This window comes from Carassius auratus, chromosome 21, assembly GCF_003368295.1.
Source record: "Carassius auratus strain Wakin chromosome 21, ASM336829v1, whole genome shotgun sequence".
Taxonomy (NCBI): domain Eukaryota; kingdom Metazoa; phylum Chordata; class Actinopteri; order Cypriniformes; family Cyprinidae; genus Carassius; species Carassius auratus.
Window position 1 is genome coordinate 21551029 of NC_039263.1, and position 18137 is coordinate 21569165.

Sequence of the window (18137 nt, forward strand, 5' to 3'; positions counted from 1 at the left end):
CTCTGAGTTGCTTCTTGAAGGATAAACTATAGCCACACCCCTTTTGACTTTCAGCTCAGAAGAATACGGATCTTTAGCAATGTTTAGAAGCACCCTTCCTTTGATGCCAGGAAACGTTGGGACTCAACCACACACAACCAGGAAGTCTACACTAAAATTCACGAAATAGAAATGAGTGAAGGTTATATATTATGACGTTTTACAGGATGTATGTTGTGATTGTATGTGCGCTTGTTTTGGGAGGATGTTCCTCTCATATTGTAGTTTCCACAGGAAGGATACTGCTTTTTTGAGCGGTCTGGAGAGTTTGTGATGGGATTTGTACTTGAACTGTGAAATTACTTACTGTGTTTCTCAGGGCTTGTGTGTTTATGTCTGAATGTGTTCGGAACAAGATTACTGTTAACATTAAAACCTAGATGAAATGGAATTATGGTGTCACTGTAAACAACATTAGAGGAATCAAGGGCCACGGTGATGTGCAATGGACTATAAAAACACACCTGCATATAAACCTGAAATTGTGTGTGCATAATGGAAACATCTCCTCGATTCACAGTAGGCACTCAAATCACACTTCAGTAATACTAAACAACTGGCACATTCCACGGATAACCAACAAGAAGGTCCAAGTAAACATTTAAAAACCTGTTTCCTATCTTCACTTTAAGATCATTCTCTTCTTTGTCTTTGTGGGAATGATCCTGAAATTTTGTTCCTGCATAGATCCATGGACATATTTGTGATTTTGTATTGATTTTGCAGACATGAGACACGGAGGACGAGATTTTGTCTTCTAGTGTGCACTAGGCTTTAGTACAGTTTAACATTGTTATGAATGAAGTGATTTTATGTACAATTAAGTATTTATTTTGCGACTCCAAGGAGGCCAGCACAATTAGCATGGGGACTTATTAAGGCTCCTAAATACTAGTTTATTTTACCTCCATCAATTTGTTCAGATATTATTCATGAGTAAATGTTTGAAACTTAAATTGTGTTTATGGGGTGTTTTTTCCTCCTTTTTTTGGCAAGCACAGGTACACAAAGTACAGCACTTGTTTGAAGGACAAACACAACAGCACGTATCCTTTTACTCAACCTTTAGAAATAAACAAGGAATCAGAATATATTAGTCCAGGGAGGCCTCACAAAACCACCTCACCTTTAAAAGGACACGTTACCACCAGAAACGAAACATGTAAATTCTCATGCTAATAAACCTGAAACAAACTGTTGTTTTATTTATTAATTTAATGCTAAAAATATGCTATAATTAAACACTACATTATAAGCATAGTGTACTTTATAAATCATATAAAAACAACAATTTAAAAAAATGGCAACAAAACTCCAGAGGGTTTATTTTGTGATGATGAATAGTTGATATGACCTTTAAAAGAAATAGATAAATGATTAAAAAAAAAAAAAAAAAAAGTACATTTTGTTGCTCTATATTAAACAATACAAATGTAATGCACTAATGTGGGTGATGATCAGATCTTATTCAGCTGTTCCAAAAGCAGGTGGAGATCGACAACTGCAGACACAGGCATGTAACACACAGCAGGTGTAAATGTTGGAGACTTAATCCAGGTGGTTTGTCACATTCCTGAAATTAAAGACAAATAAAGATGAAAGCAATGCTCCATTTTTTAGAAAGTAAAAATAATCACAATGCACTTGACACAAAGCATGTGGTTTCATTGGAAGGTGAGATCTACACATTTTTTTCTGCACAGATTTTAGAGGAAATCTGAAAAAAAAAAAAAAAAATAATAATGTGACCCCATTTAACCCTGTACAGTCTGACATATTAAATATTAGGCCAATTTTATTGTTGTTTATACCTTTAGGGAAAAAAAATAAATAAAATATTAGTTGAAAATCATACTTGATGGTTCTCATGCTCATATAGTATTATATAGTGAGAATATAGAGTTCATACTAATGAAAAACTATTTTATTCAGACCCAAACTAAGTAAAATGATGCAACTGGGTGCTTTGCTGATATTAATTTGGCCAAAAGTAGAAGGTTTTTTGTATAATGTTTCAAATAAATAAATTAGTACGTCATAACAGACTTGCATTAAATGCATATAAATATCAGTGATCATATTTCCCAATAATAAGTCTTTGTAGAATGGATGATATTTGTAAAACTAGACCACAAAATCAGTCATAAGGGCCAATTTTTGCTGAATAAACAAAGCTTTCCATTGATGTGTGGTTTGTTAGGACAATAGGACGAAGATTTGGCCGAGATACAACTCTTTAGAAATCTGGAATCCGAGGGTACAAAAAGAAAAAAAAAAAAATTGCCTTTGCAAGTTGTCCAAATGAAGTTCTTAATTTTGACCCAAAAATGTATTTTTGGCTATTGCTACAAATATACCCCAGTGACTTATGACTGGTTTTGTCCAGGGTCACATTTATGCTTTGTTTTATTGTTGGTTTGTAGGGGCTGTCATTCATTCTTTGCACTGTGGAATTATGGGTACAAAGTGTAGTTTCTAGCGCCCTGCTGCTCTTTGCTTCCTCATGACACAGACACAGCACATTCAGCTGTGCTGCAACGCCTCGAGGAGCAACAAGTGTGTGTGCTTGTGTGTTTTACTTACTACTCCAGCTTCCTGTAGAGTCGACCTTTGACCTCTGTTCAGAGTTGTACTGTTTTAAGTCTCTTTGACACAACCAAGTGAAGTGCAGCTCCATTTCATCAATTTCTTGTGTCTGTTTTGGATTCATGAGTCACATAGTTACAAAAACGCGTTAGAATCTACAATACCCAACAACAAAGAAACACTGATGGGGAATAATGGAGCATTTGGAAAGGGTTTCAGAGACTGACACGGGCACTAACACACACACACACACACAGAGGTCTGGGTTGAGTTATCCGGCCTCGTTCCAAGCCCCCGGTCCACCAAACAGGACAGCAGGGTCGATCGCAAGCCAGTTTCTTTCTGCCCACATTTAGCACAACAGTGGCATCACTGCCACAGCTACGTCTCATGGGGCAAAACCCAGAACACACAAACACACACCTTTACACAAGACTGCACACATGATGGGAACATGAAGTGACAGGTCAAGCTAGACTTAAATCAAAATCATTTTTCTGATTTGTATACAATTTTTATGCAGTTTTATGATATTGCAGGATTATGTAGAATACTTGTAGAATACTTTTTAAAACAAACACACACACACACACACACATATCTCTATAAAACTAAGCTTGGGGTCAGTATGTTCACCAATGCTGCATTTAAAAAAAAAAAAAATAGAGTAAAAACAGTAATAAAAAAAAAATCATACAAGAAAATAAATTTTAAATAACTATTTTCTATGTGAATCCATTTTAAAATGTAATTTATTACTTTGATTTTCAGAATAATTGCTCCAGTCTTCAGGGTCACATGATCCCTCAGAAATCATTTAACTTTCATCAATTTAATGCATCCTTAATGAATAAAAGTATTTTTAGTAAGATTTTTATTTGGCAGAAGAACTAAATGCAACTTATCATTCAACTTATTTTAAGGTGTAATATAATAGTCCTTCAGCAGAGACCCACCATTTATGCTTTAAATGTCGATGATAAATCATTACCTGATGGTAGAATATCACGGTGGGTTCCAAACAGGAAGAAAAGGTTCTTCATTGTGGATCTGTAGCGGAATTAAAGCATAATTATATATTTATTTCTTCTTTTTTTACCCGTGAATGAGAGCCCTCACTGGAGTGGGTTCAACGTGGTTCCAGATCTTTCCACTGTGATTGACAGCAGTGAGTGTCAAACATATTGCGCCCCCTACTGACACGAGCACGCTACTGCGTCAAATGCGAAGTAAGCTCTACCCTTTCTTTTACTGCCTATGGCTCTGCGGTTTCCAAGAATAAAAATAAACCACAGCAGTAAAGCATGACAACTCTGTTAAAACTGTTAATATTTGAATTGCAGATTTCGGGCTGTTTGCACTTCACTGCAACGTTTTGGCTGTTAAACTAACGACTGGTTTGCTTCCATAAGCACGTGGGGCGGTTTCAGACAGCCTTTTTAAAAGCTGGAAGGTTATCACCACAGTATTATTATGATTGCTTATGTAACATCGGGACCATCTAATTTATTGTGATTAACCCACTCATCACTAATTATACATCCACGATTATACGCCAAACGGCAATTACTAGAAGTACTTCTAAAATAAGTCCACGGTGGTCTTATAGGAGTAACATATGGCATGATGGAAGATACTTAACGTTATATTGTATATAATTTAATCGCATGCACCGAGTAGTTTACATGGTTAAATTCAATACTCATAAAATGTAAATATATAGTTGTTGTTCTCACCTTCATCGTAGAAATGATAAAGAACAAATCCAGTCAAGAGGAGTGGCTAAAGATATTTATATAGTAGAACTACGGGCAAACCGCTAGGCATAAAAGGCGGATTTACAAACAGAGCACCGAATTAAAGGTTGTGTCCCGCCCCCCCAAAAAAGTGAGATAAAGGGAGTTTTATGAATGTTTCAAACATATCAGTTACGATAAATGTTGGATTAACAATTCAAAATGTGTATTTTAACTTTTCACCAAAAGAAAAAAACCTGCTAGCAGTAGCCTACTGAAAGTATATCATAGCGAAGGTACGTTATTACGCTGGTTCGTTCAACTTGGGTTCGTTTGCTGATAAAGCAACACAAGTACAATCATTAAATACGTAACGTTATATAAACCTATCACATCACTGACGTGCAGTTGACTCTTGCTAGTGGTGCCACATTAAAACTTCATACAAAAATGCTAAATGTCTTATTAAAAGACAAACCGCTTCTTAAAGTATTTTGAAAACGAATATATATGAACATTAGTACAAACAGTAAAACATCCCATTTGGATTTGTGAAACTTTATTGGGTTCACATTACAGGTAATCAATGGAAATTAATAATAATAATAATAATAATAATAAAAACAATAAATATTCAGTTTTGAAGTCATTGGATTTTACATTTTCAAATTAAGCTGGACATCTTTATTTCTGTATGAGACATGCTTGCTGCCAGAGAGAGAGAGAGAGAGAGAGAGAGAGGGAAAAAACTATAAAGATCTCAGTTAAGTCTTTTTTTTCTCACAATTTTGACTTTTTATCTTGCCATTCGGAGAAAATATTCTCAGAACTGAAAAAAAAGAGAAAAAACTAATGGAATTGTGAGATATAAATGTAAATTGAGAAGAAAAATCTGAAGTTAGATTAAAAAAAGTAGCTTTTACCATTTTTATATAAAAAAGAACTATTATGAGAATAAAACTCTGAAAAGCAGGATATAAAATAAGAATCAAATTTTTTGAAGTCGAAGTCTTGCAATTCTGAGAGAAGCAAAAGAAACAACAAAATTGTGAGATAAAAAGTTGCTTTTACATTTTTTATTCTGTGGCTGAAATGGGCTTACATTAATATAACTTAATTTTTACTTTTTGGACTCCTATTTCTACTGGACTTTCTCTGCGAGGACACCATCCACATCCACATCCACACAGACTCTGACAGAGATGCTGAAGCTCGTCGACCTGCTTCAAACTGAGGCTGAAATCCCCTTGAGAAGCTCCATCTGTCTCCTCTTGTCCTTTGCTCTGTTAATGGTCATTTTAAATAACCGGCAGTACATCTCCATGGCAACAGGAGTGTCATCGTTGCCGGGCACGGGGTACGTGATGAGACTGGGGTTACAGTTAGAGTCCACAATCCCCATCGTGGGAATATTCATTTTGGCCGCGTCCCGGATGCCGACGTGCTGCTGGAAGACGTTATTGAGCGTGGAGAAGAAAAGGATGAGGTCCGGCAGCCGGACGCCGGGGCTGTACTGGATGGAGGCGTTGGTGAGCAGGCCGCCCTTCCAGTAGCGTGTGTGAGCGTATTCGCCGCACTCCCGCGCCGTCGTCTCGATCAGGTGACCGAACTGCCGCCTGCGGCTGACGAACAGGATGATGCCGCCGCGGTACGCCACGTGAGCCGTGAAGTTGAGCGCCCGCTGCAGGTGCTCTGCTGTCTGCTCCAGATCAATGATGTCTGTGTCCAGACGAGAACCAAACAAATACGGTTCCATCAGCCTGGACAGAGAAACACACACACATTGACATTCAGAAACAACGTTCAGATTCTGTGACATTTGGCATGCTTTTTGTGTGTATAAGTATGTGTATGTATATATAAATATATGGTAACACTTGTTGACTTTTCTATTAATAAATTCTTAATTTTCTGCATATTAATAGTGAGTAAGGTAGTTGTTAAGTTTGGTATTCACTAGGATTAGGCATGTAAAATAAGGTCATGTAGAATAACGCATTAATATGTGCTTAATTAGCACTAATACATATATTATAGTAATATGCATGCTAATAAGCAACTAATCGTTGTAACGTAAAATAAAGTGTTACCAAATATATATATATATATAGAAAAAAAAATTTGCAAGTGTGTTTATATATGTAAATAACAGAAATATAAAATAATATATAAATGTATATATTCATGTATGTATATAATACAAATATAAAAATAAAAAAATTACATAATTGCATAAATTCCATGTAGTTTTTCAATTATACACACAGTAACAAATTATATAAAATAAAAATAAAATGTATATAAATAAATCAATTATTAAATATAAAAACTCAATGTAATACTTACCCACATGTTGTTCCAAACCCATAATCATTTTGGTTAATCTTTGAAACACAAATTAATTAAAATGTTTTTTTTTTTTTTTTAACAAAACCGGAGAGATTTCTGTTCCTCCTCTGAAAGTCCAGGTAAACGAACATTAAAATGATCCAACAAGGTTATAAGGGTGTCATAAAATGAACCCTAGAGAAATGTGTCTTTTATTTACATCAACTTGATTTGTTTTAGGATGTCTTTATTACCTTTTTTGGCTTGCTCTCTTTAAAAAATATCTTTCATTGTTTTTCAAAGATGAGAAAAGTCTCATAGGCTTGGAAATACATGAGAGTGAGTAAATTCTGGCAACATTTTAATTTAGAGGGTGAACTGTCAATAACCCACCTATGCCTGCAGCCTTTCTTATGTCCAAGATGGACACGGGCTTCAAACAGGTCCTTTATGGTGAAGAGCTCAGACAAGTGGAAATAGTCCGGTTGAGTGAGTGGGAAGTTCAGAATCTTCTCTGTAGCAGCTGAACATATAACACAAACGTAGAAATAATTATGAGCTTTGAATGAATATTATATGTTACAAATTCTTTATAAGAGCCACGTTTTTTTTTTTTAATCAACATCATCTTCAGTGCTTTACTGAAAACACACACACACACACACACACACACACACACACACACACACACACACACACACACACACACATATATATATATATATATATATATATATATATAACAGCACATATTTACATTAAAGTCTACATTCCAAATTAAAAGAGAATAATAATTATATAAGCAAGCTGATTCTTTATGAAATATCTGTATTAATTTATATGAACACAGTTAAAGAACAAGTGGATATCAAACACTGATTGCTGACAGATTTTGTGTTGGAAAACATTAAGATTTTAATGTATTTTATTTCCAAAAATAACGTCTTTATTCACTTTAATACTGCAATGTTTTATGCATTAATTACTAGTTATTTTTTTTAAACATTATTTACATTAATTTTAATAAATCGTTTTATATATATATATTTTTACTTCTTTTTTTCTCTCTAAACATTTCTCAGGGACCCCTGACACTCCCCTGTGGCCCCAATGTATAATTGCTTTTTCAGTACCGTATAAACTTACAGATAATATCTCTAGTTTTATTACACACGTGTAATGATCTCTTCATCATTTGATCTCTGACAGTCTCACCGGTGTCTGGCGCTGCTGCAGCGGAGCTGAATGTCTGTCCGTGACATGAGAACACAGCAGAGACCAACCGAGGGCTCCGGAGAACCTGCCTTACTGAAACCGATCATATTCATTCATTCATTAAATCATACATATATGTTGCAAAACTGCTTAGAAAGTCACTATAAATACTCGACAGACACATAATGTTTTATGCCATTGCAAATCACAAGGAAGACGTTATATTTTAATGTTGGTTACTGTTACTACAATATGCTTTACATAATAAAATATACCTTAAGTGCATTAACATTAAATACAAACACGTTTTATTTCACCTCTAGGTAAGACGCCCGCTGCCATGTTTCCGTTCGAGCTCCGCCCACTGAGCGTAAGGAAGAGTGCAGGATTGTGGGTAATGGTGTTCCATACAGTGCTTTGGACTGATAAAACCGTTGCATTGCACACCACACAAACTACAAAATTCCACAATGGCCCCAGTGATTTGAAACAAATAAAAACTTTATTGATGGAACCGGTGTCAAATTGACTACAATGAACAATTTAAACAACGGGAATAAAGAACTCTTTATAAAATGAGAAACTGAAACAGAGAGACAAGTAAAAACTAAATATAAACAATAACAACATAAATATTAAATATACTGAACTATACATGTATTCTGAACACGTGAACCTCATATTTTCCAGCGGCTTCAGTTTACCTGTAATAAAACGAAACATCATGGACAAGATCCACTAATGCTTAATAACCATAAATAATCTAAATACGTCGCTTAATATTAACCTTTATAAACTGCCGTCGTTTTATATCAAAGTGAGCAGAATGCATTATGCCCTGTGTTATCTGTGCAAGTGTATTTACCTGGTCAAATTGATCACAAACTGCAGCCTTCGTTTAACTGTTTTGCTTTCCTACAACACACACACACACACACGTTTTGGCACACAATCCAAAACTCAAACATCAGATAGGCTATATATTCGCTCACAAATACTAGGTGGGTCAAATCTGTGTTACATAAGTGTGTGTGTGCAAGTAAATGCATTAATTTTTAATAGTTTTTTTTATGTACCTCTAGCTGCTTTTGAATACGAAGGCGTCTGGTTTGGAATTTCAGACTTCTCTCCTCTGTGTCCAGGGCAATATATGGACTTAACAAGAACCCTGGATCTATAGAGGTGGACAAAGACCTGGAGCGAACAAAAGAACCAGATTTACACATTCATACACACAGTCAGCCTCTGCATCTGTGAGCTGCAAATACCAATCTGATTGCTGATATTATAAACACAAATTGTATACATTCATACATTTGGCATCTAAAACAATGTTTTTGTTATAATTATTATTATTACAAAGTGTTCACTGGAAATTTAGCTTTGCAGGATTGAAGCAACAAATCTATAATTTTACATTCTTTAAGTAAAATATAAACATCAAAACTTATAGAAACATGCAAACTTTTTAAAAACGTAAAAACTCCTGCTTCTTGTACTTGTCTGATGTATCATGCATGAACAACTTCAACAGAGTTTAATTGGTCACAGACATAGCATGTGGACACAGCAATGTAACAAAATATTCAATGACAAATAATAATTACATAATTTATGCATCACATTACAGCATAAAGATATCCTCTAATCTTCTTTTGTGATGAAAAATCAACAGGCCATTCTTTTTTCGTGTCCTGATGAGTGTCTAATTAAAAATATGAACATTCATAAGGACAAAACTATATAAAATTAAATATTTTGAATAGCTGTCATTTAGTTACATGTGATGCAAGGAAACAAACTGGCATTAGCTTCAATTTAGACATTTGTGAGGAAGGAAGCTACTTTTTATATAGACACAACACAGAGGAAGCTTTGTAAGATACTGATTAGAAACACACACACACACACACACACACACAAAGTATAAGAACCATACAGACTTGTGTCTCAGTCAATTTTTATTATACATCTTCAGAGATACAGTTTGCATTTCGTTTCTCTGTGCAGAGCAGGGGACTCCAAAATCATTTTTTAAGTTTTTTTGCAAAATATCTATGAAAACTGGCAATGCCCAGCATAGTCAGCATGAGTCTTTACTTTCTTCTCTTCTATAAACAAAAATAAATAACATTCTTTTCATATAGGAAACACCTACATATAATAAGCAACAGAAACAGGAACTAAGAAACAGGTGCAGAGAGAGGGATGAGAGAGAGAGAGCGGTGTGACTTTTGAGAGAAGGAAGCAAATTTGTGCTAAAAGAGAAAGATAACTGAATTTTGAGACACTGAGAGAGAGAGAGAGAGAGAGAGTTTCCTCCTTTTAATTAGCAGTCTGATATAAATCTTTGAATGTTGTCCAGTGGTACAAAAATTAACTGGTTATGACACGGATATAAAAAATTCTCAACTAAGTACATAAAAATGTGTTAAAGGGGAACATTGTGAAAAAAAACATGCTTGTTGAGGGCAAGTTATTTAGAAGATTTTAAAAAAGCGTAAGGGTTACGATTACTGCTACTGCCGTTTAGCTGTAAAATTTGAATACCAAGTAATTGGCCATTTTTCATACACATTTTATATACATATGTAAACTTAAAGGGTTTCATTTATAAAACAAGCAGAACACATTTCTTTATAAGTTGTTCAACAAACTGTTCTTGTGTAGACTGTTACTTTGAACTGAATGGACCAATTTATACAAGAAGGGCTTTGGGAACTATTTTAATGGAAAATCATTCTGCTTTAGTTTCACAAATGAGGCCCAAATGAGTCATTCAGTGTTGTGCTGATGAGATTTTCCTCATTTAGAAACCTCAGGGACTATTTTAATGTTACTGAAAGGGGACTCAGCCCGTCCTCTCAGAGGTCAAGGATCTTGAATTATGTTGATTATGTTAAACCATTATGCATTGATGCAAACATACAGTTTAGTACTTAAAGACGCAATTTGCATGTTGGTGTTTATCTTGTAGAAGTTTTTGCAGAAAAAAAAAAACGATTTCCTTATGGATAGGCTAAATATTTAAACCTGGAAACCATTTAACATGTAAACTCACCAATGATATTGCCATCTTTTCATAAACCTTCGTTTTTTACTTTTCATAGTCTCAAATAAGAATTTCTCAAAAAGCAAAGTTTGTAAAGCATGATTCATTCAGAAATGCTGCAGCTGCTGCAGAGAAAATACAAAACAAAAACAATAAAAAAAAACAAAGTTTAATCTCTCTTCATGACATCATGTCTGCTTTTAAATATATTTATAAATGTACAAACATACAAAAAAGGATGTGGTACACTCAAATAGTCCTACATGGACTAGACGCCGCAGTCTGTCAGGCTAATGCTAAAATAAAACAACTAATGCTTAAAGCCGAAGGAAAATTTCGGCTGTATGGTTGGGAATCTAGCAAAATACTTGCGATTCACAGACTTGGATCCAGAGATCCCCCCAAACCAATGACCAAAACACTCATTAACTCTTTCTAATTAAAGACGACAACAATTTGTTGAAGTCTTTCGTATCTTACATCTTAGAGCATGGATATGTACTGGGATTTGGCAACCATGTTCCCTCAACTGATATATGTGCGTGTTTGGAGAGAGGACAGGTAGGTACTCACTGATTATGGGGCTGAGTCTTCCTGTCTTTTGTCTTCTGATCTTTCCTTTCCTCATCTGACTCTACATCTGTCTCATCAACACATTTCTCTTCCTCATCTTCCTGCTCTTTCTCTTCCTTGCTAACACTTCCTCCCTCCCTTTGTCTCACTCCTAAACATGCAGTGGACTCAGTCGGCTCTATCTGGCTGACCTGCAGGTGGTTTGTCCTTGCTAAGGGCGTTGGGAAAGCAGCCTGGTCCCGTTGTACCTGGATTACACTGCCGCCCTGGTTGGGGTGCAGTACAGGTGAGGGCTGGCACAGGTGTGAGGTGGCAGGGGATAAGTGTGGTCTATCGGAGAGGTGTCGGTCCCTTTTAAGGCGGTTATGCAAGTAAAGTCCCTCTGTCCTGCCCCCAGGGGGCGCCGAGGTCAAGAGGTCACCTGTGGTGACAGCACAGGAACTAATTTGAGGTTTTGTGATAGGTGAGGGACAAAGAGAACTAATGACATCCTTCAAAGGTATCCTAGTGGCTGAAGGTAACCTCTGGTGGCTGACGGCAGGGTCATTACCATCTGCCGCAGAAAGTACCTTGACGTCGCTCATACCGCTGTTAACGGGTCTCATCAGGAATAAGTTCTGGTGTTGATGACCCAATGATTGGGGCATCTCTGAGCTCACAGAGGGAGTAGTGAAGGAGTTGGGTTTGATGGTATGACTTGTCGGAGTGTCCTTATCTGTCTGAGAGCTGCCGTTCTTTGGATCTCTTGGGGTCGAGATCTCAAGTTTTTGACTTTCGGTCCTCCTACAACCCATAATGCAAGAGCTGCCGGGTGTCAAGACTGGTCCCTTGTTGAGTTCTGCAGGTGCATCCGCGGATCTTGCAGGTGTGCCTATGGATTCCGCTTGTGTTTCACTTTTGAAGAGTCTACTAGAGGTTGATGCTGAAGCAGAAACTGGAGTTTCAATTAGGATCTTCTGACGTTCTGGGTTAACATCACACTCTGGAAGTGAAGTCAAGGAGTCTACAGCCTCTTCCTCCTGTTTGGTGTTTGCGGTGAAAGGTGTAGACTCCTTGGCTCTTTCAGCTAGAAATCTCCTGATCTCTTGCTCAATGCTATCATCGCTGTCCACAGAACTGTCTTCGTCTTCTGCATGCAGACTGGAAGAAGGTAAGTCCACATCTTGAGTCTTAGGAATCCCACCATTCCCAGTCACCTTGTCAGGTTGTGCAGGGCTTTTAGATTCTTTGATGTTCGGGACTTCTGATCTGCCTTTAACTGCTTTGCTTTTATGACCCTTGCCATTTTTAGTCCGAATGTTCAGTGTTTCTTTGCCACCTTTCAAGATTCCAGACTTAACGAGCTTGGAAGGGATACTCTTCAGGTCTGTAAAAGGTTTCTGTTTTTTCATAGCATCCAAAGATGAAGCCTCGGAAGGTCTGGTGCTTTTCCTCACCTTCATATCCCTCACTTTCTTTTTGACTTTTTTCTTTGTCTTAAGTAAGTCTTTAATTGCGGCATCTAGATCCTCATCACTGTCCAGGGAGCTGCTTTTGTCACTGCTGTCATTTCTCTCTGAGCCAATCGCAGTCTTTGGACTGGACATACTGTAAGTGGAAACTTTGTCTTTGAGTACACTACTATCCGTACCCTTGTGAGGTGGGGAGTTCTGCTTCAGTTTGCTGATTTTCTTGGTGGTTAGACTACTTGAATGGGATGTCACAGTGGGAGAGACTGAAAGCTCTGGTCTGGTGGAGTCACAATACTTCAGAGTTGTCCCTGGAGGTTCCTCTTTAATATTCAAAACCAAGTCACTATCTCTAGAAAGTTTGCTTTGTTCTTCTTTGAACTTGCGTTTTTTTGACAGGGAGAGCCTCACTGCTTTGTTCGGCTGGGTTTCCTTCTTCTTCTTTGGCTCTTTGCTTGTGGTGGGATCTCCTGAAGCTGTTGGAGGTGCACCTGTCGTTGTAGGAAGCTCTTTGTTCATCTTTGCTTTATCCTCCAAAAATTTCCTTATCTCTTGTTCAATCCCGTCCTCACTGTCAACAGAGCTTTCATCACTTTTATCTACAGTTGGTGCAACAGTGGAGAATGTCGGCATCTGAAGCAAATTTCTGTTAGCAATGCTTAAGTTGGACTCAAACACCTCTGGCATGACAGTTTTGGAGATGTCTAGAATGGCTTCAGCACACATCAGCTCAGCAGTGTTGACCTTCAGACTGGAATGGATCTGATGTTCGGTTTGTTTTGAGTTTGAAGGGGGTGGGGCACACTCTTTGACTTTAGAGCCCTGGGATGTACACTTGTTCAAAAAGTGGCTTACACCCAGTGGTGTAGGGAGATTAGACTTCTTAGTTATCAACTTCTTCTTGCTCTTCTTGGACAGTGCTTTGAGTGGCTCAGTGCTCATGCATTCGGAAGCAGCGACGGCTGGTTTGATATGTTGCACAGGCACAAGTTGGACAGATTTGAGAGGACTTTTCTTTTTCTTCTGCTTGTCTTTTTGTTCCTGGAAGTGACGGATTGCTTCTTCAATACCTTCATCGCTGCTCGATTCAGAGTGCTCCCTTTGTCGTGAAGATCTCAGGGCATCATTTTCACCTTCCTGTTTTTGTTTTTTCTCTTGCTGGAATCTCTGAATCTCCTCTTCAATTCCATCATCGCTGCTTGAATCGAGCCATTCCTCTTCCTCTTTAATGACGAGACGAGGTGGAGATCTGTCCATCTCTGAAGACGAGGAAGATCCTTTCTTAGCTCTGGGTGGAGGAAGACTTTTTACAGGCAAAACTTTACTTGTGTCTGCTTTCTTAAAGGGATTTTCTTTGCTTAGCTTCTTCTTCTTGACTTTCTTCTTAAGGGGCTGCGTCCCACTCAAGGCTCTCTGTATATTATTGCTAGCAATTAGCACCTTACCACTAGTGGAATGTGTGTGTTTAGCAGCATCTTGGACAGTTGGTTCCCTACGCTGAAGCTTGGGCGCTGGGGGCGAACTTGCCATCGGATCCCCTTTGCGCTTGTGGTCCACCTTCTCCTTCAGATACTCCTGAATGGCCTCCTCAATGCCTCTGTCCACAGAATCATCACTATCCGAATCATCACCAGTATCAGATCTGGCAAGCTGTGGCTTAGTGTCTGCCCCTGTTCGCCTGGATCGTGCAGAAGTGTCCATGAGTCGCATTTGACCCTTGTAGTCAGCCTCATGGCTGGAATGAGAAGCCTTTTCGGTCTGCATGTTTTCGCTCATGTCCGAAGACTGGGTGCTGTGGAGGCTCTCTATAATCATCTGGATCTTCTGTGGGATGGGGGTGCCGCTAACAGAAGCAAGGTCGCTGTCGGAAGCACTGTCATTGAAAAAGAGAGGCAGGATGCAGCTCTTATTGGATCTCCATTCCGAGTGAATAGCCACCACCGGAGGAACTGTCTTCAGGAACATTCTAGAAGGTCGGAATGAAAGGGATGTAGGTGCATGGGGAAGCTCCACCGGTGATCTTGTTTACATTCTTAAATGCAAAGAACAGAAGTTGTCATTTTAACAACATTAATAACATTTAATTCTAAAACATTGCATGCAGTGTTTAGAAGAGTGATTAGAGCATCATTTAAAATATCAGGGATACATTCTTTACAAAACATTAATGGTAGATGGGACAAGGGAGAGTTGAAGTTTGTCATTTGAACAAATTATCTACAGGGATGAAATCAACATCATACAACAATTAAAAAACAACAAAATTCACATCAGTAATGGATTATAATTTTAATGCAGTCAGGTTATAAATGTGAATTTACAGAACTTTTATCATCAGCAGATTTTCATTTAATTTGAAATGCACATTTGCTCAAAACTTTCATCTAAAATGTATATTGAGAGAAAGAACAAAAAAAAAAAGAACTAGAACAATTGCGTATCAGAAAGGAAGGGTTGTAACAACCTTGGGATAGTGTATAAGCTCACAATTAACAATTAGTGAGCACATATTTAGGACAAATTATTTAAAAGACTAATTGTAATTAAAAAAAAAAAGTGTTACTGAAATAAAGCAAACAGATGTTACAACATTCCACAGTCTGCCTATTACAGGCAGCGCTGTCACAAAAATTTACAGAGCCTGGTATAAAAATTATGGTTGGGCTCCCCAACCTCCAGGGCAAATTAGTGGGCCTACAACTCAAATATGGGTCACGGCTGGGTCAAAGACAGCAGAGAAAAACAATGATAAAAGCAAATAAAATATGCAGCTAACCATATAATCCTGTACTCTTTACATTTTTTTATTAAAAAAATTGGTCTTTCACTTAGTGGTATGGCTAATACTAATGCAATATTTATCCTAGTGTTTTTGTTCTATGTAGACTGGTAAATCACAATTAAATTTTAATAGAATGCTTACAGGAGGTGTATTGCAATTATACATAAAAAAATTTGTGAGGGATATTCAGCTTTATTGGCTTTTTCTAACAAATTTATGGCTATTAATATTATAAATATCATGTTCTGTAATGTTAAGATTTGTTAGCTTTAACACCAGAACAGATGTTTCAGTGGCACTTGATATTATAAACATAGAAATAGCAAACCAAATTTTGTGATTTATTATTTTATTTTTTTTGCAAACTAATTATCGTGTACGAACAAACAGCGATGTTCGAAATCCACATTAATGAGCCGGTTCTTTTTAGTGAATCAAACACTACCGGTGTTGTCCGCAGTGGTACGAGCTTTGAACGAATGACTCTTATGGACTGATTCTTTTAGTGAATCACTTGTGACTCCGAGCTTATGCTGAATGAATCTGACTCACTGAACTGTAAATTATTACTTTATTTACTTCTAATTAGCCTAGAAATGTCAGTGTGTTATGTCGTAGTTAAGGCATAGTTAAGTGTAGTTACAGTCTACTTTGTCTATATCACAAAAATTATGAGCTTCGATTCGTTTTATATGAATGACTAAATTCAATGTATTTTTATATTTACTGATCTTTAAATATATAGTTACAATAAATTATTGGAATGATTTACACCAAGAAATCCGTGTAAAAATTATTTGTGCTTTGTTACGTTTGCTGAAAGTTAACATCACTTGAGGATAATAAATGTGAACAAGAATTACATTCATTTAAAGTAACTTACTTATCCGTACAAAGTACTAAAAGAATCACTAATGGAACTGTTAACGAATCCGAATCGTCAAGATAAATCAGAATGGCTGTATTCATATAAATTCCTATTGCTAATTTTAAGGGCGCGTAAGCTAACGTGCATGCATCGATACCCGAGCAGTACCGTAGCCGAGGCCCCTTCCTTCGCTGCCTTCAACCGCTTCACCTCCTCAGACAATAATCTCCCGTAAGTTATGACAAAATAACTCCCTCAGCTGAACGGAGACTTTGTATCTCCTTTGCACTTCACCGTAAGAAACTTGTAATGTTTTACTGTGATTTTGCAGTCCCGCAGTCAGAGTTCCGTCTCACCGGCGCACCGGGCTCTCCCTCCGCGCAGCTCGCGGCTCTGCATGCACTCTAAACCGGGGAGCGGAGCTAAGAGACACCGTAGAGGAACGAGCGTCTTCCGCCTGCCGGCCACGGTGTCTCCGGCCGTGTTTACACTCGTTTAGTTTCAAAAGAGCTTCTGTTAGGGGGAACCCCGGAAGTCGTGCGTTTAAACGTGACATTTAATAAACCACCCCGTTTAAATGTAGCAAAGAAGGGGAAGGAGGAAAGCTAAAGTTCGCCTTGAGATGTAACGTTGAGCGGTGAGACGCTCAAGGGGCCTCTTCACTTCTCGCCGGTTCATTTTCCAAAACCTTCTTTGTATTGTTTCTCTCTAACGAAAAACATCAGAGAAGTAACAACCCGCTGCATGCAAGCGACAGATAACGAGATGAGGCTCACCTTGCGAATGATGAACAGTTGTTGCGTTTATCTTCCAGTGTTACAGATCCAGCTTTTGTGATTCTTAACACATTTTTTGGAGCGTCTACACACGGGAGCGGGCGCGCGCAGCCGTCTCGTGCACCTTCAGAAATCACTTAAAGACACAGTACCGCATAACTAGAATTGTGTTGTGAAATTAAAGGGGTCATATAATGCGATTTAAATTTTTCCTTTAGAGTGCTATCAGCTCTTGGTGCACGAAGAAGATCTGTAAAGTTGCAAAGACTAAAGTCTCAAATCAAAAGAGATATTATTATTATCAAAGTTAATACTCTGCCACGTCCCCTAAACGGCTCATTCAAACACGGCCCACATATCTACGTCACTATGTGAAATTATTTGCGTAATGCCACCCAAATATTGGAGACTTAGGTCTCTACAGAGCAAAAGTGGGCGTTTATGACCTTGTAGGTGTTTTCAAACTGGGTGTTTCTAAATCATGCAATCAAAATGATCCCCCTTACCCAACCCCACCCCTAAACTTATCATTCACTATGTCAGTCAGTCCATCAGGTATCATGGTCTAAAAACACCCTGATCTGGTAACTCCCATTACTTTCCTGCAGAGACCTATACTTGAAATATTAACGCAAGAAAAAAGGCATGGTTTCAAAAACCGTTTATTCCTTGCCATTCTGACCTTTCTTCTCAAAATGTTCTCATATTTTCTAAATCTAGTCAAAGAAGCTCAA

At 37.6% G+C, this 18137-nt stretch overlaps 2 protein-coding genes, 1 long non-coding RNA gene and 2 other non-coding genes across 6 annotated transcripts; all 5 read right to left on the reverse strand.

Moving 5' to 3' along the window:
• Window positions 1-658: 658 nt before the first annotated feature.
• LOC113038940 (uncharacterized) lies at window positions 659-3986 on the reverse strand. Its single transcript, XR_003274830.1, has 3 exons — window positions 3617-3986; window positions 2623-2734; window positions 659-1612 (listed from the first exon to the last, which is right to left on the reverse strand). It is a non-coding gene; the product is annotated as an uncharacterized LOC113038940 (long non-coding RNA).
• Window positions 2456-2593, reverse strand: LOC113039252 (small nucleolar RNA SNORA17). The gene has a single exon (XR_003274925.1). It is a non-coding gene; the product is annotated as a small nucleolar RNA SNORA17 (small nucleolar RNA).
• Window positions 2896-3025, reverse strand: LOC113039254 (small nucleolar RNA SNORA17). The gene has a single exon (XR_003274927.1). It is a non-coding gene; the product is annotated as a small nucleolar RNA SNORA17 (small nucleolar RNA).
• Window positions 3987-5008: 1022 nt separating the features above from the next.
• Window positions 5009-8316, reverse strand: LOC113038931 (28S ribosomal protein S2, mitochondrial-like). Of its 2 annotated transcripts, XM_026196748.1 has the most exons (4): window positions 8222-8316; window positions 7905-7997; window positions 7083-7212; window positions 5009-6121 (listed from the first exon to the last, which is right to left on the reverse strand). In XM_026196748.1, the coding sequence occupies exons 1-4, from the start codon at window positions 8244-8246 to the stop codon at window positions 5587-5589; spliced, it is 783 nt and encodes a 260-aa protein (XP_026052533.1). In that variant the 5' UTR covers window positions 8247-8316; the 3' UTR covers window positions 5009-5586. The 2 variants fall into 2 exon arrangements, with proteins under 2 accessions (XP_026052533.1, XP_026052534.1); XM_026196749.1 differs by lacking the exons at window positions 7905-7997; window positions 8222-8316 and adding an exon at window positions 7836-7891.
• Window positions 8317-8523: 207 nt separating this feature from the next.
• LOC113038901 (protein phosphatase 1 regulatory subunit 26-like) lies at window positions 8524-17534 on the reverse strand. Its single transcript, XM_026196691.1, has 5 exons — window positions 17404-17534; window positions 11530-15009; window positions 8981-9098; window positions 8770-8819; window positions 8524-8608 (listed from the first exon to the last, which is right to left on the reverse strand). The coding sequence occupies exons 2-5, from the start codon at window positions 14940-14942 to the stop codon at window positions 8605-8607; spliced, it is 3585 nt and encodes a 1194-aa protein (XP_026052476.1). The 5' UTR covers window positions 14943-15009; window positions 17404-17534; the 3' UTR covers window positions 8524-8604.
• Between the last annotated feature and the right edge of the window lie 603 nt (window positions 17535-18137).